The sequence below is a fragment of the Pogona vitticeps genome, chromosome 1 (assembly GCF_051106095.1).
Source record: "Pogona vitticeps strain Pit_001003342236 chromosome 1, PviZW2.1, whole genome shotgun sequence".
Classification (NCBI taxonomy): domain Eukaryota; kingdom Metazoa; phylum Chordata; class Lepidosauria; order Squamata; family Agamidae; genus Pogona; species Pogona vitticeps.
The window spans coordinates 4,702,558-4,728,041 of record NC_135783.1 but is presented as its reverse complement, the minus strand read 5'-3'; the positions used below and the strand labels follow the sequence as shown (position 1 = coordinate 4,728,041).

Here is a 25,484-nt window from a genome sequence, read left to right as displayed (position 1 = left end):
GAGAGAGAGAGTCATTGGGAGTGTTTGCTTTAGCATGGGCCATGTCTTCCGACCCACAAAACCTGAAAGGCCGGTTGGGGGAACTTCCAACCCCCCCACCTCCCTAGTTTTCAACCACTTCTGCCCTTGTCCCGGCCTGCAGCAGGTCCTGGGGATGAAAAATTTGAGATGCAGGCCTTCCAAAATCCTCACATGTGAGCTAACTTAAAAACAAAAGCAATTTAGAAACAAAAAAATACTCCACCTGCCACCAGAAAACCAAATTGGCCCAAGCGATCCTTCCTGAGGGCATTCAGAGAGAGAGAGAGAGAAAAGAAGAAGCGGGAGCACCACAACAGGTTTGAAATGTTGTACTACAACTCCCAAAACGTCTATTTTGAAAAGGAACTTTCCCCAAAGACCCTCTTGTGTTTTTTTCTGCAAGAAGGGACTTTTCCAAGCTTCGTTCCATCTCCACTGGCAAAGGGGCCTTAAAACGGGCCTCCGTGGAAGAGCTCAACCCAAAGGCTTTGGCGCGATGGAGCCTGGTTGTCTTCCGTGGCGAAGGGAACGGGAATGACTGGCCCGCTGGCACAACCTGCATTCCATGAAACCAACCATGAAACAGTAGTTTGGAGGGCCCGCTGGCCTCCTCCAGGGAGAACGCTACTTTCCTCATCCAACGGCAAATCCTAAGAGGGCACCATGTCCATTCTATCCAAATGAGGTAGCGCGGATGCACCTATGGCACGCCCGGTAGATTCCCTCTCCAGATGGGGCCTCTGGGGTCAACAAGGTCAAGTCCAGCCCATGGCCCAGAAAATATCCGGTCAACCCTTCCGATCCACATGGAAAATGGCCGCTCTTTTGCACAAATGGCCATACTATTAAATGAATGATAAATGCATCCAATCCTTGGGACGTCAGAAGCATGCAACTTTCAGCATTCATTTGTACCAGAAGGGTGGGGTGGAGAGGTGGCGAGGGTGGGGGAGGAAGGAAAAGAAAGAAAGGCCTGTACATTTTGATGCTATAAGCAGGGCTGTGTGTTCCACCCCAAACCTGCCTTCCAGAAAGAAGCCCTTGCAGGGAAAACTCTACCGTATACTCCGAACCTTCACCAAACCTGTAGAATTGAACGAATTTGTTTCCAAGCTTTACGCTTGATGGGCTGGGTTGGGTTGTCATCGTTGGGATAAAGGAGCACAGGAGGAGAATCTGAGATCAAGGCTATAGACCCGGTGAAATCAGACAGCCAGTGTAGGAAAAGGGATGAGCAATGTTATTCTGTAGAACCGAGGAGGGCTTGACCTGTCCTCTTTTTTCCTCCCAACATCGAGACGCGTCCAATCCCAACTGTGCACAACACTTTAGTTTCAGAACCTCCACTGAACAGCACCCCCTATCTAGTCCAGCTTCTTCGATGCTCCAAAACCATGAGGCCTAGAAACGTGTTTTTTTTCTCTAAAAGACAAAAACCACAGAGTCTCGTAGGATACACACAGCTCTGGTTATAACAGCACATGGTATTCTTTAAAATAAATAAATAAATAAAAACAGAAACCAGACATGGGATTCTCTATGCATGGCGGTGTACACCAGGAAAGAGTTCAGTCATGCCCCTGAATTTCTGCAATTGGGGTGCAAAGGTAGCGTCAACTTGCTTGTTTTGAGCAGCTCCTGCTGTCTTCTAACTTCTCTGCTTCTCTGCCTCCCTCTGTACATCGTCCCTCCTCCTCCCCATTCCGTACTTGCCAAGCGTCCTGTTGTGTGACAATAAATCTGTGTGGGTGAAGGCTGGTCCAGCGGGTGGGGTGATGGGGTGCGGGTTGTAGGGGAGCTTTTTCCACCTTCCCCCATTATGTGATACGACCAAAAGCCGAATTACAGTGGTGCCTCGACTTACGAACTTAATCTGTTCCAGAATGGTGTTCGTAATTCACCATTCGTAAGTCGAAATATTCGTAAGTTGAAATATTCGTAAGTTGCATCAGCATTTCCTATAGGAATGCACTGAAAACCCGATTAATCCGTTCTGTCAGTTTTTTTGTTCTTACGTTGAGGCGCCATTCTTAAGTCAAAGCATTCGTTCCCATAGGAATGAATGCAAAGCCGGTTAATCCGTCCTCTATCATTAGGGGGAGTTTTTTTTAACCTAAGATGACCTAAGGTTTTAAAAAAGTAGGGAGGAAGGGAATGAACACCTTTTGAACAAAACACCTTTAAAACCAAGCAGCTTTAAACCAAGACAAGCACCTTTTAAACCAATTTTTACATTTTAAAATTACAGTACCAGGTAGTACCAGGAAGTCCAGAGTCCATTTCCTGCTTTTTAGCAAGTTTTTTTGTTCGTAAGTCGAAGCTCCGCAAGTCGAAGCAAAATTTTGTGAACGGAGCTGTTCGTAAGTCAAATTGTTCGTATGTAGGGGCGTTCATAAGTCGAGGCACCACTGTATTTCGGGAGGCTGAAGGATCCGAGACCCATCACCCTGCATCCTTTCTCCCGCCACCCACAAGGAACGGTGGCCTGGAAAAAAAGGGGGGCTCTCCGTTCTAGGGACCCCTCTCCCCCATTCAGCTCCGATACTGACCTGCTCGGAATAGTCGTTCCCGTCGACATCGTCGCTGTTGGAGTGACCTCCAGGACTTTGTACATCTATCCCATGACTCTCCAGGATTGCTGCTTCTTCGAAAAAAGCAAATGGATCCCTGAATTATCTGCTGCGGGGTTACCAAGAAGGATGAAGATGGAAAATGGGAATCCTCACAAGAGAGGCACCTTAGTCGTTGTAAGAACCACGAAGAAATACCCAGAGCTGTGTGTACGCCACGCTAAAAAAACCAAAAAGTCATTTCCACTTCTACACCAAGAAAAACTCAGTTCTGCAACCTGAATTCTGCAAAAGGAAAAACTCAGTTCTGCAACCTGAATTCTGCAAAAGGAAAAACTCAGTTCTGCAACCTGAATTCTGCAAAAGGAAAAACAACACCTGGGTGAGTCCGATCAGTTTTCCAGATTTCAGATGCACATTTGCAAAATCTCATATTGGACACGATTCCCCGTAGCATTGCTAGCACACCGGGAAAGACAGGGTGCTGTCCCAGGATACTGGTGTTCTGGACACCGATTACTGGGAGTCTTAAGCAGCTGACTTCCTAGTTTCTGAGATTCTGCTATCTTGGCGGTCCACAGGGACTAGAAACTTCACCTTTTGAATGAAAGCAGCAATTCTCAGGAGCCGAATTCCGCATCCGGCCTCATGAGTTGAACTGGTTTTCTCACCCCTATAAAACTGCGGCACACACAGAGAACGTTTCCTACTAAACAGGCTTCAAATCTAAAAGACCCTTCTTCAGGAAGGGGAATCAACGAAGCCATAAAGAACATCGCCCCAAGCAAAATTCTCTCTGCGTGCTGGCCTGTCCTATATCCCTCTTTTGTTTTGTTTTCAGCTGTGCCTTGATGGTTCTTACAATAAACATGCACCCTCTGTGGAGTCCCATTTTCGTCTTCATTTCAATATGGTGCAAGCCCCTTTTGTGTGTGTTGATGCACTGTTAAAAAAGGAAAATTAATTTGGTTTGAGGAGAAAGAAAGCCCCTTTTCTTTAAAAAAAATGCAGTAGTCAAATCAGGTTTTGGTGGAGGTTCCTGTTCAAGTATGCAATCTTTCATTCAAGTCCTGAGACCAAAATCTCAGGGCGAGCCCAAGAGATTTATCTGTCTTACAACGGAAAGCCCGGGGAACGTTGCGTTATGTTTTCAACGACAGTTCCTGGATTTCCAAGCCAGAGAGGCCAGGCTGGCTGGAGGGCTTTGAGGAGTTAACAGTCTCTCCAAAAAAACCCAGAACACCATCTAAGAACTTGGGTCTATCATCATGACCTAATTTTTTAAAAAAATCCCACTTTCCCAAGGAAGGCATCATGTATAAGCTAACAAAGGCATTGAGGTTTTAGATCGGTCATTTAACAGTATAGTGGAAGGGCAGAAAAGTAACTTTTCCAAGCGTTTATCCGGCTCAAACCTCTGATTCAACGGTAGAGTGCTCTGGACCCAGGAGGCTCAAAATATAGCCATCACAGCCCCCTCCATGGGACACTCTTTCCTCTTCAATTTTATTTTTGCATCCCCTTCTCAATTACTCCGAGCAAGTGACAATCTCTGCATCACAGGGGTTCTGTACCCCACGTGAAATAGCCGGGATTGTTTTCTTTGCTCTGCTCTGCACCCATTGCTGCTCAGCTTTGTTGGGTGTTCCCGCGTGCCCATGGTGGGGAGGAAAAAGTCTCCTGCTACACCACAAAGATAGATAAACCTTCTTATTGCATCCCTCTAACACCGACTTGTCTGAACTAGGAAGCGCTGAGTGGATTCACCTTTCCCAGCAGAGATGGGGCACCTGCTTCGCCTCTCGTCTCTGCCTGCCTCCACTGGAGGGGGAGATTTGAACACAAATGGGCGGCAAGGTCGGAAGACCCGCCGTCGTAAGATCGAATCCACGTGATGGAGTGAGCTCCCGTCACTTGTCCCAGCTCCTGCCAACCGAGCTGTTCGAAAGCATGGAAAAATGTGAGTAGATAAATAGGTACCACCTCGGTCGGAATGTGACGGCGTTCCGTGTCTAAGTCGCACTGGCCACTTGACCACAGAAACCATCTAGGGACAAACGCTGTCTCTACAGCTTGGAGACAGGGATGAGCACCGCCCCCTAGAGTCAGACACGGCTGGACTAAACGTCAAGTGGAACCTTTACCTTTATCTATATATGCATGTGCCTTTTGGATATTGGGTATTTTATATGTATGTATTTTGGATATTATTCACTGGAATAAAAGTCTGTCTTAAAACAAAAACCAACACACAACGACTTCAGGAAAGAAAGCAGGCGTAGCCTATGGTGAAGGCATCTGTCCACCTGACCATTCACGACTGCCTACCCCGTCTTAAATCACCTTCCCTCTTCCACACTTCCATAAACAATATACAATGGTGCCTCGCTTAACGAGTGCACCGTTTAACGACAAATCCGCATAGCAACGTGTCTTTGTGACCGCATTGCGATATTTAGATAGGCTAAACATTGCATTGCGATGATCGGTAAGCGTTTTGCTTACCGATCTTCGCATTGCGATGTTTAGAAAACAGCTGATTGGCGGTTCCAAAATGGCTGCCGGTTGCATTCCTTCCCTATGAGTAGAGAATAGTGAAGTTACGCTTGCACAGGAAGTGCTTTGAATTCTCTACTTAGCAGTGGCTCCCAACCTTGGGTCACCTCGGTGTTCTTGAACTGCAACTCCCAGAAACCTCGGGCAGCCCAGTTAGTGGTCACGGCTTCTGGGAGTTGGGAGTCCCAAAACACTTGGGTCACCCAAGGTTGAGAACCACTGCTCTACAGCATAGCAAACATGCATTCATAGGAAGCAGTACGATCTCTTTATGAAAAATCTCACACATTGGGAGTGGTTTCAGAAAATATTCTTTACAGTGACAAGAAAAGAGAAATTGGGTGAAGCTTTTGGGAGAGGGATGCTGGATAACCAGCTTACTTCTAGATCATAAACACCAAAGAGTCACTGCACGTTTTGTTGAGAGTGATTGGGGAAGATGTCCCCAGTGGAAAAAAATGGGTTGGAATGCCTTTGGAACGCAGTAGCAGTATTTCACCTTATACATTGTTAATCTCAAATGAAAAGAAATCACTTTTATTAAAAATATATTTAAAACAAACAAATAAAATTCAGAGAGAGGTGCACTTATATGAGGGATTTTCCTATTCGTCTGGATAAAAACTTAAAAGGGTATGCAAATGGATGCTAATTAATTGTATCAACAGCTTGCATAATATGTAACCCACGGTGTATTTTTACATGAACAATAGACACACTCAAGACCTTCCTTTTGCATGCAACCTTCAAAACAAGGGAAGGGTATCTGGGGCCTTCCAGATGATACCCCATACTATAACTCCCATCATCCCCAACTGCCAGTTAGCTGGGACTCATAGGAGTTGTAGTCCAATAACACTGAAGGGCCACACATTTCCAACTTCTGACTTCTAAAAAAAAATTCTTCGTGTCATCTTATGTGAAGTCCGAAGCATTTCAGACAAACGGCTAAGTTAATGGTCAACGAGGAGGATGTCAACAATGATGCATGGAGTGCCAATTTGGGCAAAGGTGTTGTTAAATACATTAATTTTGCCCCAGGGATAGCTTCAGGTGGGCGGGTCTCATTGCTGCCCGAAATGAATCACAAACTCATTCTGAAGCTCATCTAATCCCCCCTCCTTGCCCACCGACAACTCTGGGTTGCAACGGAAGACCAAGAATTGTGCGGCACACGTTTTCAAGACAGCTCCTCCATCACTACTGGGGGGGAATAAAAACCAACCAACCAAAGTGCTTCCAGGAGTGGAGGAGGAGCTTTCTTGAAAGAGTTGAAGTTATTTCAGGATTTCTTGGAACGGACCTTAAGCATTCCTAAAGCAGAACTTACAGAAGAAACAAAGTCTTTTGGGTGGATTCCAAACAGTGGCCCACATGTGTGTTCAAGCCGAGAGGTTGGAAAAGTTACTTCTCTTGGGTGACACCCTCCTCCAGCCAGCATTGGCCAACTTTCCAAGCTCAGATTCAGCCTAGCTGCCCAACGCGGAGAGGCAGACCAGCTACCTGTTCTGACCAAGCCCTTGAGGTTCTGCTCTAACAATACTCATACTCCATCCCCTCTCTGATCAGTAGCTTGCCAAGGCCATCGGATACATTACCAATATTGGCTCGCCTCTTGATTTCCTTCCTTCTGTTCGCAAACCAGTTGTAGACTTTGAGGGAGGTAACGCGCTCCAGGTCTGACAGCTTCTTTCCTAGGTGAAATTTAAAAAAAAACAGAAACATTGGCTTTATCCAATATACGGCATCCCAGGACATGCGGCGCATACTGTTTTCGAGCCCATGAAGGAAGGAAGCCCCGTTTTTTCCAATATGCATGCTTAATAATGTTTGTTGACACCGAGAGGTTAAAAAAAATACTTTTCAAAATTCTACCGTAACTAGCTGGACACAGGAACAGAATCCGAGGATTTGACGCAGTTTTTTAATGCTCTGGTTGCCCCCTCTAACAGAGCAGTGGACAGCTCTTAAAGGTCTGGGGTGTTTCTTTTACTTTGTGGCTCCTATGTGCCATCAGGTTACTTCTTAAGGACGGTGACATTATAAACTAGAAGCAGTGGTTCTTAACCTTGGGTTACTCAGGTGTTTTTGGACTGCAACTCCCAGAAGCCTTCACCATCAGCTGTGCTACCTGGGGTTTCTGGGAGTTGCAGTTCAAAAACACCCGAGTAACCCAAGGTTAAGAACCACTCAAGTAGAGTATCAACATCCTTCTGCCACTCCTTCAAACTTGAGGCTGTGTGGCTTCCTTTGTACAGAAAGCCTAAAGGAATTTGGTCGGCTGGACAGCTCAGTGGTTTACGTACCTGGCTTCAGAGCCTGGGGTCAGGGGTTCGATTCTCCACTGTGCCTCCTGGGAGAAGAGCCAGCCTGGGTAGCCTTGGGCCAGCTGCACAGAAGAAAGGAATGGTGCCCTGCCTAAAGGAATTTGGCCGGCTGGACAGCTCAGTGGTTTACGTATCTGGCTTCAGAGCCTGGGGTCAGGGGTTCGATTCTCCACTGTGCCTCCTGGGAGAAGAGCCAGTCTGGGTAGCCTTGGGACAGCTGCACAGAAGAAAGGAATGGTGCCCTGCCTAAAGGAATTTGGCCGGCTGGACAGCTCAGTGGTTTACGTATCTGGCTTCAGAGCCTGGGGTCAGGGGTTCGATTCTCCACTGTGCCTCCTGGGAGAAGAGCCAGCCTGGGTAGCCTTGGGCCAGCTGCACAGAAGAAAGGAATGGTGCCCTGCCTAAAGGAATTTGGCCAGCTGGACAGCTCAGTGGTTTACGTATCTGGCTTCAGAGCCTGGGGTCAGGGGTTCGATTCTCCACTGTGCCTCCTGGGAGAAGAGCCAGCCTGGGTAGCCTTGGGCCAGCTGCACAGAAGAAAGGAATGGTGCCCTGCCTCTGAGTATTCTCTGCCTGGAAAACCCTGAAAAGGACTGCCGTAAATCAGAATTGACTTGACCCCATATAATTATTAATAAAAGAAATTCGCCGCCACCACCACCACTCAGAAACCAAGGCCTGCTTTTTTCAAAACTGGAGTTGATTGGAAGGTGGCCAATCCTTGTTGAGCAGCAAAAAGGCTGTTTAGAACCGTGTTGAGGTGCAGAGGGCGAAACCATTAACTGAAAGCTCAAATCCCTGCAAGCCTTTGGAGAAAATATTTTTTTTAAAAAAAAATTGTCCCGTCTAGACTTTTTTTGAATAAAGATGGACAAATTCCAAATTGTCATAGGCAACACCCCGAGTCTTGAGGATTGCCCCACTCCTTCACCCACTGCTGCAAATTATTATTTAAAACTAGAGGGGGAAGAAAATTACCACTCTTTACAGGAAATTTTTCATAATCATCATCATGATCATTTTAATTGCATGGTTCGAACAGTGGTGCTCAGGGCCCTCAAAATACGGCCGGGTTTTCCTCCACGTCCCGGGAGGTTACAAGAATACTTCTTGACCAGTGGCCTTTACTCCCGAGGTGACATTCAGGATCAAAATTGCCTGGCTGTGAAGTAAAAAGAAGTCAAAAGCCTTTGGAAGTCCTTGGGGTAGCCTCTGTGTTATTTGGGGCCAAGCTAAAAAGAAAGCCACTTTGCAAAGGGATTCAGCAATGCCGAAATAACGCCAATATAACAGTTCATTGGGGTAACATGTTCCTTTTCAAAAGAAAGGAACAGCCACCCTTTCTCCAGAAGCTTCTGCCCTCATGTCTTGTTTTTCCCTCAGTAATGTCAGCCAGTAGCCAACTCGAATTCTCTCTAGTGTATTGACATTTTTCAGAACACGGACAGAGTTCTAGCTCCTGTCCTCTAAAGATGCCGGCCACAGAGACTGGTGAAAACGTTAGGAAGAACAACCTTCATAACATGGTCAAACAGCCTGAAAAACCTACAACAACCATCGGATCCCAGCTGAGAATACATTAAAACCTAAAATGTCTGTTGACATTTTTTAAGTGAGGAAAAATGATTGCTTCTTCCTTCACCATTCAATCTAAAAGTCCTAATGGGGGAAAAAAATTCAGCACAGTCCCAGTTTAATTTTTTTAAAATCAAAGTGTCCCATCGTATTTTAAATTTTCCTTTTAAATGGACACTTTCTATTTTGAAAATCATCCAAAGACCAAAAGAGGCTTTTCTGCTTCACGGGGTCTGGATTTCTCCCTGCTGCAAACAAAACATATTTGGGGTTTGGGGGAAACAAATGTCTGTCTGTCTGTCTATTCATTCATTCATTCCTATCTATCTCATCTTACCTACCTATCTATCTACACCATACCTTTCTCCCAAGAAAGGACTCAAAGTGGCTTACCTCAGTAAAATACAATATGGAATTGATGCTAAAAACAGTGAATTATTCAATAGTTAAATGAATCAATGGCATTATATTAAGAATGCTAGGTACAACATTATTAAAACAGATTTAGAAGGAACGAAATGCAAAAACGTTTCTTTTTCAAACCTCCCCTAGACAGTCTGTCACGAAGGGAAAGCCTGCTAGAAGAGAAAGATCTTTGTCTGCTAGAAAGACAATAAAGATGGGGCCAACCTCGCCTACAGTGGGAGGGAGTTCCAGAGACTGCTGAAACTCAGTGCGCCAGGCTACTTTTGAAGATAAAAACAAAGCTTTGCTACCATTTCTTAAGATGTTTCTTTTTTCCTTCCCTTCCTTCAGCTTTCTTGTATTCAGAGCAATTTCAAGATAAGCCAGATTGAGAAAATGGGAACAACTGCCAACAGCCATAATAAAAAGTTCAATGAAATGGGCCCAATCTGTCCAGGTGTTTTGGGGAAAAACCCCTATCCCAGCTTCTCCGGTCTGTTTTTATACCTGGCTTTTGTATCACGGCATTACAGGCGTTGGCGATTTCTTCCCTCTTGGCCTCATCCGGATATTGATTCTCGTTGAAGTAGCTGCCAAAGAGAAAAGAACACTTTGTTTTTAAGAAACCCAGCCTTTTCTTCCCCTGCTGCTAAAAACCAAGACCACAGATTTATCAGAAACCCGCCCTGTAAAAACGAAAAGAACAACAAGCTCTTGAACATCTGAGTTATACATCTGCTATTTTCAGCAGAAGGGGAAACAGGTCGGAGTTTTAGATACGTCCAGGGCAGACAGATCTAAGCCCAATGAACCAGAGATTCTCACTCAACCTTTCGAATCCTCCGTTTCACCCAGGACTCTGCCAAAAAAAGAGAAAAAACCCTGGGTCTCCTCATGATATAAGACAAAAAAGGCCAGTTTGTCATAGAAGGACATGCAAGTGTTCACTGGCATCCACCTTGGATCCTTTTAAGGAGAAAGGTGGAGTAAAAATACTTTAAATATATAAATACATTTCAATCAATCAATCAATCAAAGTCTTTTATTATCTTATTCATACTTCAGTTCCAAGGAGATAAAGAAAATCATACTAGTACCGCTGGCAGTAAATCCAAAGAGAAATAATATTATGATTTTTAACTGCGCTTAATGACTGTATTTTCAGGGGTCATGTTTACCATGATCCCCCTTTTTTTGAATTTTTCTGCATTTTCTGAAAAGACAAGAAAAAATGTTTGCTTTTATTCCACCCAGAGTAGACCTTTGGTCTAGATGGGCAGGATAGAAATCCAATCAATCAATCAATCAATCAATCAATCAATCAATCAATCAATCAATCAATCAATCAATCAATCAATCAATCAATCAATCAATCAATCAATCAATCAATCAATCAAATTCCTATTACGTTATTTGGATGGTGCTCTCTTAGCTGCCCGGAGTACTGGTTCTGCTACTAGATGGATGGGATATAATGTCAACAAACCGATTAACGCTTGGAAAACTGGTGTGAGAATCCCACATCCCACCTAGAATAATTTCATCTACCACTAGTGGAACATGTACCATTGAGAACTACTGGATGAGACACCAGGAAAAATTCCAGTTGCTTTCTAACTCAGCAAACATTGCCTGTCACGTTCAGAATGACGTATCTCTGGTTTGTGTTACATCCGCCAGTTGTGGTCTAGTGAGCAAAGTCTCAAGTCTAGGACTCAGAAAGGTGGTCACGGCATCTCATGGGGGGGGTGGCAGCGGTCAACCACTCCTTCAGCATCTCAAATGCCTTGAAAACTGTCGAGGGTCAATGTATGTCAGAAGCGACCGGAGGGTCCGTAAGAACCAGACTAACCGTTACTGTTCACGTCGGAGAGCCACCAGTTATGCGCCCGGTTGCGCACTCTGGATGGGTAAGGACGACACTTGAGCGAAACGCAGCTACAAGGCAACTGTCAGAATCACCTCTTCCTTCTAATTCCTTACAGCAACCATAGTTCATTTCACAAATAACCACTGTTGGTCCCAAAGGGAAGGAGGACAGAGGAGAACAGAAGCTGAAAGGTCAACTAAATCCGTGGAAGGCCCTAAGATGAGTAGATCGAAATTTAAACCTTTGAGCTCATCACTAGTAAGAAGCAGAGTCCGAGGCACCCGGACAAGACGGAGGTCCTGAGGGGGGGTTGGCCCCTCCATCAGTGGTTTGGGAAACTCCCTCTCTCCATGAAGAGTGAGGTTCGCAGCTTGGGGGTCCACATGGATCCGGCGCTCACCATAGAAAACCAGGTGGCATCAGTGGTCCGCTCCGCCCACCTACATCTTCGAGGGATTGCCCAGCTGCGTCCCTATCTTGATGGCGGGCCCCTCACCACTCTGGTCCATAAGCTTGTAGTCTCGAGATTAGACTACTGCAATGCTCTCTACGTGGGGCTGCCTTTGAGATTGATGCAGAAGCTCCAAATGGTGCAGAATGAGGCGGCCAGACTCCTTAATGGGATGAAAAAACATCAACATATCTCTCCCACTCTGGCCGTCTTGCACTGGCTATCCATTCATTTCCACATTGATTTCAAAGTCTTCATGATTACATAAAGGTAAATGTTCCCCTTGACAATTTTTGTCCAGTTGTGTTCGACTCTAGGGGGCGGTGCTCATCCCCGTTTCCAAGCCATAGAGCCAGCGTTTTGTCCGAAGACAATCTTCCGTGGTCACATGGCCAGTGCGACTTAGACACGGAACGCTGTTACCTTCCCACCGAAGTGGTCCCTATTTATCTACTCGCATTTGCATGCTTTTGAACCGCTAGGTTGGCGGGAGCTGGGACAAGTGATAGGTGCTCACTCCGTCGCGTGGATTCGATCTTACGACTGCTGGTCTTCTGACCCTGCAGCATAGGCTTCTGCGGTTTAGCCCACAGCGCCACCACGTCCCTCTAATGATTACATATAAAGCCCTAAATGGTTTAGGACCTCGAACACCTTCTCCCAGCTAGAATCACTCACTACAGCCAGGAGGGGCGGCTGAGGAGCCAAACGCCGAGGGAGGCCCGGAAAGAAAAAAACAAGAAACCGGGCCTTCTCAGCAGTGGCCCCTCAGCTCTGGATCTGTCTGGCTCCCTCGCTGGATGTTTTTAAGAGCCAACTTAAGACCTTCCCATCTTGAACTATATTACTACTGTTGTTTTTTATTTTATTATATTGTTTTTATTTTATCTATTATTGTTAGTGGAAGACAGGAAGGCCTGGCGTGCTGTGGTCCATGGGGGTCACGAAGAGTCGGACATGACTTAACAACTAAACAGCAACAAAATTATTGTTAGCCGCCCAGAGTAGACTTCAGTCTAGATGGGCATAGTATAAAATTAATTAATTAGTTCATTAACTAATACTTGATTAATTAATAATTGATTAATGATTGATTGATAATTATTAATTAATTAATTTCCTTGGGAAGTTTCTCTTGAGGACCAGAGCAGCTCTGTATCACGCTGCAGAATTCGGAAAAGTGACTTTTTGGACTACGACTCCCAGGATCCACAAGCCAGAACCCTCATGAAGATCCTGGGAATATAGGCTGCAGTCTCTGGCTGCAAGAGCCAGAGGATGGGAGTTCAAATCCCCCACTGTGCCTTCCTGAGAGGGGCTGGAGATGATGGTTCAAAGGGTCCCTCCCAGCTCTGCCATTCAAAGGTTCAAAGGGCCACTTGTCGGCAGTCACCTCTCAGCTGTGGAAGGAGCCCCCACCCAAAATTCGCCGCCACCCCCCCCTCTGCTGACCTTTAAGAAACCCTGTAAAACCTTCTTATTGCGGCAGGCTTTTCAAAACAACCGATCTGAATAGCCTGCTGAGAGTTTCAGTCTATCATTTTAACTCCCGCCTGTTTTTAAATGTAATGTTAATTTAAATTCGAAACATCAATTTATTTTTCACTGTCTTTATGTTAAGAACTCTTCCACCAGAGTAGACCTTTGGTCTAGATGGGCAGGGTAGAAATCCAATAAAATAAAATAAAATAAAATAAAATAAAAATTAATGCAGTGGAACCACCCGAGTGACACCAGATGGGTGGTGTAGAAATCAATCAATCAATCAATCAATCAATCAATCAATCAAGCAAGCAAGCAAGCAAGCAAGCAAGCAAGCAAGCAAGCAATCGAACGAATGAATGAATGAATGAGCAAGCAAGCTCTGGCCTTCCAGCGTGTTAAACAAAGGACTCCCAGAGCCAAAGACATGCCGAGTTCAAACCTGAGGCCTCCTCAGTTCCCCTCTTATATTCTAAAACAGGGGTCCGCTACCCCCGGGGTCCAGGGACCAGTCCCCATACGTGGTCTCGCCAGGACCAGGCTGCAGAGACAAATCTCCTCCCCCCCGCACGTACAGATGCATGCACACCCCTCCCATGCACGCACAGCCCCTCCCACTAACCCAAAGATGCATGCATCGCCCTTCCCACCCATGCACAGACGCGCCCCCTTGGCTAAACCAGTCCTTTGAGGCAAAAACATTGGGGACCACTGTTCTAAGACACACACACAAAAAGGCTTCAACCCCCTCAAACACAGAAATGGAAGTAAAACCAGGCAGAGCCCTGCTCGCTCCAAAATTCCCTCCAGAGCCAGTGGTTCCAAACCTTGAGATCCCCAGATGTTCTTGGACTAAAACTTCCAGAAGCCTTCGCCCCTCAGATGTGCTGGCCAGGATTTCTGGCAGTTGAAGTCCGAGAACATCAGGGGACCCCAGGTTGGGAATCCCTGCTGTAAATCAATGTTTTCAAAAACACTTGGATAAAGCACTGGGTCATTATTATTTATTTAAATAAATAAATAAAAATTAACACAATTCAATACCACTAAATTGGTTGCTCGCAGTTATGTTCTGGTGACGTGCCCAGTTTCAGCACCACAATTCAAAGGCATCAATTCTTCGGCGGTCAGCTTTCTTTATGGTCCAGCTCTCACTTCCATACATCGCTACTGGAAAAACCATAGCTTTGACTATGCGGACCTTTGTCGGCAAGATGCTGTCAAGGTTTGTCATCGCTTTCCTCCCAAGAAGCAGGCGTCTTTTAATTTCGTGGCTGCTGTCCCCATCTGCAGTGATCATGGAGGCCAAGAAAGTGAAATCTGTCACTGCCTCCATATCTTCCCCTTCTATTTCCCAGGAGGTGATGGGACCAGTGGCCATGATCTTAGTTTTTTTGATGTTGAGTTTCAGATCGTTTTTTGCACTCTCCTCTTTCACCCTCATTAAGAGGTTCTTTAATTCCTCCTCACTTACCGCCATCCGAGCGGTATCATCTGCATATCGGAGGTTGTTGATATTTCTTCCGGCAATCTTAATTCTGGCTTGGATTTCTCTTCCTCTCCTCTAATTCCTGCCTTTCTCTCTGCTTCCTAATCGACTCACCCATCGCTTGCTCCCTCCGTCCCTCCCAGGATTGCTTCTCATCGCCTTCATGGGCTCTACTCCTTTGCCTTCGGATGCTTCACCCCACCTTTATCCTTGCCAACTTCCAAGGACGCTGCCAAATTGGATCTTCACGAATTCTGACCAAATGATCCAAACGACATCTCCTGGCCTAAGGGCCTCCCCATTGCGTGTCTCACCTGTCCCAACTTCGTGACGTACAACTCATTTTACAACTAAAACGTATTATGGAATTTATTTATCACATTTATATCCTGCCCATCTAACGACAATTCAAATACCACGGCCCAACACCACCCCCAAAGACATAATTAGAAAAACACGAAACATGAAAAACCCAAAATATCCCCTAAAAAAAACAAAGGTAACTCAGACGGCAAACTGAAAAAATCAAGATCGACTCAAAAGGTATCAACACAAGTTTTTTTTTTTTTTTTTTGACATGTATGTTTGGAACAGGGAACATATTTAGAAATTTAGCCCAATATAAATATGCCCTTATGGGAGGATTTTAAAGTAAATGTCATGTATTAGACACTTATTTAAAAGGGATATTTTTCTGCTGCCGTTTCTTTATATAAGAACCATCAATCAACAGATCAAAGCAAAGATGGGACATAAAGATGGGACATCCAAGCTGACACAGACCAGAAATAAAGTGATCAGTCCTCTGTCTACACCTCTGTCAACTAAAGCACAGGCCATAATTCATCCCATTCCTATGGGATGCATACTTCCTCAGCCAATGGCTGGAAATATTGCAGCCTGTATATGATGCCTTTAAGAGGGTTTGGCTGGGAGGGACCTTTTCAGGACTGGGCTGAATGTCAGTCAACTTCGTAGCAGTCAACTGATCCCTCTCAGATTCTTTTCTCTCTCTGTTTTTCCACTCGGGGTTCAGTTGATGTTCTGTCAGTTATAATGACTATTAGCGATGGAGTAAGAAACAGACAGAGTGAAGTCTTCTGTCAGCTATGTAACCAGTCAGTTAGACAAAAATGAAGCTAAGCTCAGTGATTCAACAAGTTAATTTTTCTACACAAAATGCTGTTTGTATTTATTCATTTATTTCATTTCATTTCTATACCACCCATCTGGACAAGGGGCATTATCTATGAAGAACTGTAAGTAAATAGAAGCATTTTATTCTTTTCTCGTTACAAGTACATTCTCTGAACAAACATACTGAGACATGAAGCGCCAGTTGAGGTACAGTAACCAATAAGGGAAGGTTTACTGTGGGGAGACCTAGTAGCTCAATCTGAAAGTCACTGCCAGAACCATTTTTACCACTGCATAATTAGAAGGAAGTTTATTTTCAAAACCACTCAGTTCCTCATGCACTCTGCCCATGACCTTTCACATTCCTCACAGAAACTGTACTGTTAGTCAACATGCTAGTGCTGCCTCTACCTCCACCCCCAAGCATGAAAGCAGTTCCATGCATAGGAAGGAAGGAGGGGGTGGGAGACACTGGCTACATGCAGATAGGTGACTGATGTAACACCATGCACACTGAATTTGTTATCAATTAGAAAACTTCTTTTCTTGTACCTTTTGCCTTTGCTGGGCTCAGAATTGCTTTGAAGCAGAGAGGCATTTTAAAAAGAGGGTGCGGGAGAAGAAAGGAGATGGAGAACGAAGTGAATGATTGCAAAGGCCCGGGGATAAAACTTCTCCAGATGCAATTGTGCTTTCTAGACAAAAGGCGCCCGTCAGAATGACGAGGGCTGATCAGCGAGGAAATCAAATGATCTCTTTTGTGCCAGGCGACAGTAAAGGATTAAAATGAAAAGTGGCCATAATATGTGCACGAGATGAGAATGCGCAGGGGCGGTAAGAAGATTGAAATATCCTCGGCGCCGTTTCATTTCAGTGATGCCACCAGGGTGCAGAAATATTGCCGACATGGAGAAACCTGCAAAAGCCAGGGAAAAGAACGAGCAGAACAGCAGGAAAACCTGAGCAGAGCGGCCGGTTGTGGCCCTGAAGAAAAGCAACCGGGAAGCTCCATTTATCTCAAATGGACTGAGATGTGCCCTACATCAATAATGGGACATTTAAAAAAATAGCAACCCTGCATGCCTAGAATTCTGCATGGAACATGCATGTTTGCTTTAAAAAAACACAACAACTTGGTTTTGCTAAAACAAGTAGTTCTGTGGCTCATGTGAACACAGACACATCAAGAAAAACTTCTTAACTGCTAGAGCAGTACGACCAATTCTTCTGCAGCACATTTCTGAAGCACCTTCAGCTTTTTCTCTAGGTGAAACTATGCGGTAGGTTAAAGATCATCCCCTTGACAGTGTAAGCATGACCACTAAGAGTAAAGCTGGAGATTGAAGTTAACTCATTTCCCCGCTAACAACAGGATTTTTTCAGCAGTTCAGGTCGGGACAATCAGGCGCTCGAGAGGGGCACAAAGTGCTTCGTCAAAATTAATGTGGTGCTGCATGTTCCCTTCCCACAACTCCTGGCTGGCTGTCCCACTCATAAGCGAGCATGTGCTGCCTGGATCCTCCTTCTCAGTTGGCTGTCCAGCCCAGGCAGGAGCTCAGGATTCCCTTCCCTGCCTCCTCCAGCAACTGACCACTCAATAGCTGTGCAGTAAGAATCCCCACCCCACCTCCTGGTTCGACTGGTCAGCTGCTGAAGGAGGCAGAGAAGGGAAACTCAAGTTCCTGCCCGGCCTGGACAGCTGCCCAAGGAGGAGGACCCGGGTAGGGGGTGCTAGATTGTGAGTGGGGGAGCCTGTAAGTCAGAGGAAGGAGTGCAAGGCACCACACAAATTTTGACAAAACATGGCAAAGTGATTTGTGCCCATCTCTATCAGGCACTCAAATTAAGTCTGAGTTTATCTTCAAATTACAATATAAAATATAGAGGCAGGGAACAGCACATCCTATAGCAAGCAGACATTTGTTATCACTTAAAGATAGATTGAAGCTATCTAAAATGAAACAGAGCCTCCACCGAGGATTTCCAATCACAGATAAACTCATAGGGGAGAAGGCCGTCTTTTCAGATGGCCACTCTATTCCCTACTTCAGTGCTTCCCAACCTTGGGTCTCCAAATGTTCTTAAGACTGCAACTCCCATAAGCCCTTGCTAGCACAGCAGTCCAGAAACATCTGGGGACCCAAGGATGGTGAACTGTTGCCCTTCTCAAACAGCTGTGCACCAGGTTCGTGTTGTCTCTCTGGCTGACGCTTGTCCTGAGACATGATGAGAATTGATGTCAAAAGCAAGGATGTGAACCAACAAAACAAAAGATGGATACTAGTCTAAAATATCCTGTATCAGCTGTACTAGAGGGGAAGCCTTATGACCTCAGTGGGAAGGCTTTTAAGCTTAATGTAGGCCTACTGAAGACCTTTGTCTTCCCCGGATGGATCTTGGAGAGAGTCCGGCCACAAACCAGAGAGAGCTGCTGCCAGCCAGTGCGGACAACACTGAATTAGATGGATCCTTGGCCTGAATGAGTGTCAAGCAGCTCCCTGATGTCCTTAAAACACAACTCACCAGCCATGTAAAGCAACAACTCCCCACCCACAAGCAGGAAGCAAACTCAGAAGGCCAAGTGTCTACCTGGAGGGCCACAAGAATGGGGTTGGTGGCCCCACTCTTGATCCAACCCAGTGTTGGACTGGTTGAAGGATGGGCTGGACGTCCTGGGGTAAAACCAGCCCATATGGCTAATGCTTCCTTCGTCCTGGCCTTCATTCAGCAGCATCCATGACCTGCACCGGAACCTCCCACTATCCGGTGACTTATCTGCTGAAAGGTGACAGCCCTGGTTTTTCTGGATTTCTGCTGTCTATTTCCTCCGAGCCCTGCAGCCGCCTCTCTCTCTATGCAACATGATTAGAGAACTAACTGCTCTGTTGGAAATGCAACGTTCAAGGCTCCCTCCCCCTGAACACGATGCAGTCGCTGGTTTCTTTCAGAGTTCGCAACAGCTCACATAAATGGATAATATAAGACACCACCAAAAAAAGAATATCATTTCAAACTTGCCCGCCCACCGGGAGGAGAGCACAGGTATTTTGCAAATGTAAGCACATGGGAAATCGCCTTGAAAGATCTACCAGACAATTGGAGGGTACAGCAGCAAGACAACCCCCCCCCATGGTTTTCCTTTATTTTCAATTGGTCTTTACGTACATTTCAATAGGAGAATTGGTCATTTGTGTTCATTCATTCCAAATTCTCCTTCTTCACTTGTTCTTCCTCCTGGTTCTCCCCCCGCCCCCAGCCTGAAAATATTAAGACCGTCTTCATCTGCGGTTGAGGTACAGCAGGGGTGTTAAAAGTATCCTGACACCGCTGTACAGTCTTGACAAATGCTCAGTGGCCTGTGTCAACAAATGGGGAAAAAATTCATGGGGGCGAGCCGGTCTGAAAATACTAACCACAATGGCTACTCCAGGCCTCCCTAACTGGAGATCCGTTGATGCTGGGAGAAGAAGCCAGAGGGCACCGTGGCCTTCATGCCCTGCCTGAGGCAGCTGGCTGGCTTCTGTGGGAACACAAGGCAGGACTGGTCAACCTTGGTCCTCAACCAGTAGGGCTCTCCCTCTTTTCCAACCTGTACTCCAGAAAACCCTTGGTCTTCTCTGAGGCGAAATCAGAACAAACCTACCTACATGAATTCCTGCTACAAAGAGCAAAATGCCTGAGCAGATACGGGGCCACAGGAGGATGAGGGACACAGACCACAGAGCCCCGAGGTCGGGGCCCGGCCACCACGCCCAAGTTCCCCCACCAGGAACCCTTCCAACGGGGAACAAGAGACTTTGGCAAGTGAGAGGGCTTCCATCGAAGGGGGCAGCATCTTCATCCTCCAAGAGTCCCTCACTCCACCAAGCTTACCTGCCCAAGTGCCTAGCAAGAATCGATAAAAAGGCTACAGACTGCTTGGTTCTCAGCCAGTGGACCCTCTCACAGCCAACTGTGAGTTGGGAGGGGTCTAGAAGGCTGTCAAGACCAACCCCATGTTTAGTGCAGGAATCCAAATCAAATTAGTGTATATCTGACAGCCGGCTGTCCAATTTTCTCTTCAATGCCTCCAGCATTGGAGCGTTGGACCTCCCAAGGTATTTGGTTCCATTGTTGTACTGCTCTAACAGTTAAGAAGTTGTTCTTGATATTCAGCCTAAATCTGACTTCCTGTGGCTTGAGTCCATTAGGGCATCTCCTGCACTCTGGGATGACTGAGAACAGATCCTGCCCCTCCTCTGTAGGACAACCTTTCAAGTCTTTGAAAAGTGCTATGCTGTCTCCCCTCTGTCTTCTTTTCTCAAGGCTAAACATGCCCAGTTCTTTGAATCTTTCCTTCTAGGGCATAGTTTCCAACTCCCTGATCATCCTTCTCGCCTTCCTCTGAACTTGCCCCAGTTTGTTGGCATCCTTCTTAAAGTGTGGTGTCCAGAATTGGATGCAGTATACTAGATGAGGCCTAACCAGTGCTTAATAGGGGGGAACTAGTAGAAGGACCCTTCCCTTCCAACACACAGTTGTGAGAGAGCTTGATGTGTTATGGAGTCAGCAAGCTTCACACAAAAGGACACTCGGTCTCAAATTGTCGTAGGCAACATCCTACAGTAACTGAGGAAGGGCTCTGTGACACCTACCTGAATCCTCTCCAAACAAGTCTGACACTCAAAAATTCTTCAACAGATAATAAGGCTGTCTTAAACAGAATTCCCTGAAGCCGAACAAACTAGGGGCTGCAAGAATTACGAAGTTAATGCACTTGAAACATTTGACATGACCCATGTTGACAATGAACTTAATCTCCTGTTTCTCTGCAAGCTCTTGTCATCCACCCACTGCTTTTGAAATGGGCAAGCTCTTGTCATCCACCCACTGCCTCCAGCACCACAGGAATTGTGGTGCTGGAGGAGGCTTTGGAGAGTCCCCTGGATTGTAAGAACAAACCTCTCCATTCTGAAGGAAATCAACCCTTCACTGGAAGGACAGATCCTGAAGCTGAGGCTCCAATACTTTGGCCATCTCATGAGAAGAGAAGACTCCCTGGAAAAGACCCTGATGTTGGGAAAGTGTGAAGGCAAGAGGAGAAGGGGACGACAGAGGACGAGATGGCTGGACAGGGTCATCGAAATGACCAACATGAATTTGACCCAACTCCGGGAGGCAGCGGAAGACAGGAGGGCCTGGCGTGCTCTGGTCCATGGGGTCACAAAGAGTCAGAATGACTAAACCACAACAAGGTTAGGAATGTGGAGGAAGAAGCAAATCACTTTCAAACTCTGCTTACTTTTATAGCTATCTACTGAGAGGAGACAAATGCGGAAGTGCTGCAGGTCAAGGGTGGTGGGTGAGATGTCAGAGCGTGAGCTTCCACTGCAGTTATCTAGACCACACCCAGCCTGCCTCAGAAACATAAATGTTTTCTCACTAGAACTGCTGCTTCTCTTTAACCTTCAGATTGTAAATTTTCTAAGAGATTTTTTTTAAGTGGAGAAGAGGGGAACACTGTTCCTGAATTCATTGCAGAAAAACAAGGCCAGGCACTGGGAGAAATTACAAAAGAAAGAAGAAGAAGAAGAAAAGGGGAAGAAGAGTGAATTGAATTGAAAAATGGTTACAGATTCTTAAGTACATTAGCTGCATCCCGTGGGCAGGGGGAAGAACTGTAGCACAGGAATAATAAGCCACATGCAGCAAAGGGACTGGAGAGCCACCACAGTTACTCAGTTTTTAAAAAGAAGCAAACCTGAAAAACTTACTTCCTTCCTTCCTTCCTTCCTTCCTTCCTTCCTTCCTTCCTTCCTTCCCTCCCTCCCTCCCTCCCTCCCTCCTTCCTTCCTGCGTGCGTGCGTGCGTGCGTGCATGCCACACCACCTAGTGGTCTTGCCACTAGTCTGGGAGGTTTCCAGTAATAGAATAAACATAAAGAAAACCAAACCCCACCCAGTCCCCCAAAAGATACAAATAAAGGACTGTAACATCACGAGACAAGAAATCTAAAAATCAAGACGGCAGCAACGGACAAAAACGATTACAAAATACTGTATAATGGTTCAACTAAAGCTAAATCATGTGCAATTACGAAGGGGGGGGGGTATCCTGGCATGCCTCCCTGAAATGCAAGGGTTTTTATATATTTCCAGAACAGTTGGAGGGAAAGGGCCTCTACATGATTGAGAATCCTGGACAGAGCTGATGGGAACTGGAGTCTAACCATGGCCAAAGGGAGAGATGTTGTCCACTACATGCTTTGGATTTGACTGAAGCTCTTCCATCAAAGGTCTACTTCCCAACAAGTATGGTCTATCACAAGCCAACTCCAGGCAGCCAAAGACAGCTGGCACTGCCAGCTCTGCCCGACATAATTTACAGGGCAACGTGCTGTCAGCTATGTGTCGTCAACTCATGCCCAGCTTATGGAGACCCTGACAGTGTTTCCAGGGTGTGGGAGATATTACCAGTGCAGGAGCTTCCATGGAAGAACATGGATTTGATTCTAGGTCTCCTGAGTCTTAGTCCATCGCTCTATCCACAATACCACAACAGCTCCCATCACTACAGACCAAGCACTTTTTCCCTCTGCATAAACCTCTTCCACTGCCATCCATCCATCCATCCATCCATCCATCCATCCATCCATCCATCCATCCATCCATCCATCCATCCATCCGTGCATCAACTAACTCATCCATCCATCCATCCATCCATCCATCCATCCATCCATCCATCCATCCATCCATCCATCCATCCATCCATCCATCCATCCATCCATCCATCCATCCATCCATCCATCAACTAACTCATCCATCCATCCATCCATCCATCCATCCATCCATCCATCCATCCATCCATCCATCCATCCATCCATCCATCCATCCATCCATCCATCCATCCATCCATCCATCCATCCATCAACTAACTCATCCATCCATCCATCCATCCATCCATCCATCCATCCATCCATCCATCCATCCATCCATCCATCACTTAAATTTATATTCTGCCCCCCTAGTGCATACACTATTCTGGGAGGATTACAGCAAAACAAACAAACAAACAGCATCAAGTTAAAATAAAAACACATAATCTCTATATACAAGAAAGCCGCTGGCTTGGATAATAAAGGAAAAGGTAGAACCGGTTGCTGTAGGTTCCATAATATAGTCAAATCTAGGCCTGAATTCAATATTTAAAGCAGACTTTGATGTAGAAAACACATTTAAAAAAAAAACCAAGCACACATCATGCCGTGAGATCCAGAAACGGCAACACACACATTTCACAACGTCAAGTTCTCGGCGAGCCACCAACCTTTCCATGACGGCCAAACATTCCTTCCGCCAGGTGAACCGGCTGCCGCGCCGCAAGCGGAAGGTCCCAGAGGTAGCTGTGACAGGGGGAGGCGTCTGCCTCCATTCCGGCTCTTCCACCGGGATGGGGGCCAGCCTCATGCTTAACGTAGCCCCTGGAAAGGCAAAAAAAACACAAGAGAAATTAAGGAACAGAAAGAAAAAACTGCTCTTCTTTTTCAGCCCGGCCAAGGATATGGAAGCTATTCCCAAGAGGGAATTTTTTTTTCCGTTTCCTCTGAAATTTGGACGGGGCGAGAGGCAGTCATAGCACATAGGGGTTCCCCCTTGCATAGGAAAACTGGGCGGGCAGGATAATGTGAGCTGTCCACCACAACGAGACCCCCAGCCTCTCATTCTCAAGTCTTATTTCTCAGGGAAAAAATGTATGCGTATCCACAGTGTAGTGATGCTGAGGCTTGATCGGTCAAAGCCCTGGGACTGTCAGAAGGCTAAGGGTTATGACATAACCTACAATCCCCCTCTGGCTTCACTGCTCCTTCTGAATGCATCCGCAATCTTCATTTTAGAACGGAGAAAGAGTTTAAAGGTGGTTTGACCTCGAATGGACAATTAAGAGCCACGCTCTTTAGCACAGACCCTCTCCTCATTTGCTGATACGGACTGATCCCAAAGCAAAGCGTGCTGCTTATATAACGCACCATAGCATTTAAAGTAGAGATGGGTGCTCCATATTCATCTTAGAAAACCGATTCCCTTCCCCCTATGCCCAGAAAAACAGAGTCGACTTACCAGGCTCCGTATGGTGCAGAGGTCCGCCTTCAGCTGCCTGGGGAGGCGGGGAAGGGCTGGCCAGGCTCCTTCCGGGATTGGTGCGGCAGTAGTGAAAGCGGACCCCTGTGCCATGTGGAGCCTGGTAAGTCAATTGTATGGTTCTGGGCATGGTGGACGGGATTCGTTACCGGGCATCATTTCTAATCTGAACACAAAGCGCCCGTCTCTAGTTTAAAGCACTTTCTGGGCAGTCTACAATTTAACTATGCAACCTACAACCTGGCCCCACAGCAAGCTGGGTACTCAAGTTACCGACTTCAGAAGGATGGAAAGCTGAGTGAATCTCAAACCAGCTAGCTGAGCCCATTTGGGATCAAACTTAGGTCCTGAGCACTGTTTTGACAGTACTAGGCCAGTTTAGCCACTGTGCCCCAAGGCTCCAGATGGCTGTTTTGGATTCTCCTAAATGGGGAAGCATCGTGGCTCTTGGCATTGCTAAGATAAAGCACCTGCAACTTTCAGATCTATCACTGCACCACTGTTGTGTAGTTTGCAAAATTCCGAAACGGAAGGCATCATCTGGGTAGAGTTGGCACGATGCCTACGTACATCGCTATGCGTGTACTACTATCTCACCACCGATCAACGTGACAGCACTATTTTGCACACGTATCTCCACCACTACAATTCTTGTTTACAGAGAACCTCTAATACTAATAGAGGCTGATGACTCACACCACACTAATAGAATGGTACTCTTAACCAGTCAACTTTTTTTTTAAGTTAATCATTTCTAAGAACTGCATTCACGAAGGCTTTCATGGCCAGGATCTGATAGTTGTTGTAGGTTTTTCGGGCTGTTTGGCCGTGTTCTGGAGGTTTTTCTTCCTAACGTTTCGCCGGTCTCTGTGGCTGGCGTCTTCAGAGGACAGGAGTCAGAACTCTGTCTGTGTTCTGGTGTAGTGTGTGGGATGCCGGCCACAGAGACTGGTGAAGTGTTAGGAAGAAAAACAGACCGAAAAACAACATCCATTTCTAAGAACTGCTTATAAAGCATCTAAGTGACACATATCCTCTTTATAAAAGGCACTTCTTCCACTCATTGTGGGAAACAAAAATGGCTCTTTTAAACCCAGACCTATCCCGGTGCTGCAGCACAGACATAATTTATTGATATAAAATATTGTTACCTGGCTTTCTCCTTAAAAAGGACCCAAGGCAGCTTACAGTAAAAACAGTGAAATCTAAATGCAAGGAAAGCCTTCTTTCCTTCTTTTTAGGCACAACTGTCTTGCCCAGATAAATATTCATTCAGGCTTTATTTCCAGTCCATACAATTAATTTGGAAGCATTTACATATAATTCCAGTCTCTGAATACATTTACACACAACTTCCCTGTGATATTTTCCAGCCACCTTGTCTCCCAGCCTAATCATCATCTACTTCGGCAAAACTGCCTTCTCTCTTCTCTATGCCTCTTCCACCTGCTCCCTTTGACTAGACTTACCATATTTTTCGCACC

The 25,484-nt window shown here is 45.9% G+C and overlaps 1 protein-coding gene across 9 annotated transcripts in view; it reads right to left on the bottom strand.

The window, feature by feature from the left end:
- The window catches only part of HMBOX1 (homeobox containing 1), a 130,788-nt gene that overhangs the window by 5,722 nt on the left and 99,582 nt on the right, over positions 1 to 25,484 (bottom strand). For 4 of the 9 annotated variants that reach the window (XM_072986517.2, XM_072986523.2, XM_072986519.2 and 1 more), the window contains 5 exons: positions 23,189 to 23,342; positions 9,962 to 10,044; positions 6,746 to 6,841; positions 2,571 to 2,665; positions 1,644 to 1,742 (listed from right to left, as the gene is read on the bottom strand). In XM_072986517.2, coding sequence (XP_072842618.1) covers positions 1,644 to 1,742; positions 2,571 to 2,665; positions 6,746 to 6,841; positions 9,962 to 10,044; positions 23,189 to 23,342 — 527 coding nt within the window. The remainder of the gene's footprint in view (positions 1 to 1,643; positions 1,743 to 2,570; positions 2,666 to 6,745; positions 6,842 to 9,961; positions 10,045 to 23,188; positions 23,343 to 25,484) is intronic. The other 5 variants (XM_072986524.2, XM_072986525.2, XM_072986537.2 and 2 more) reach the window with 5 other exon arrangements.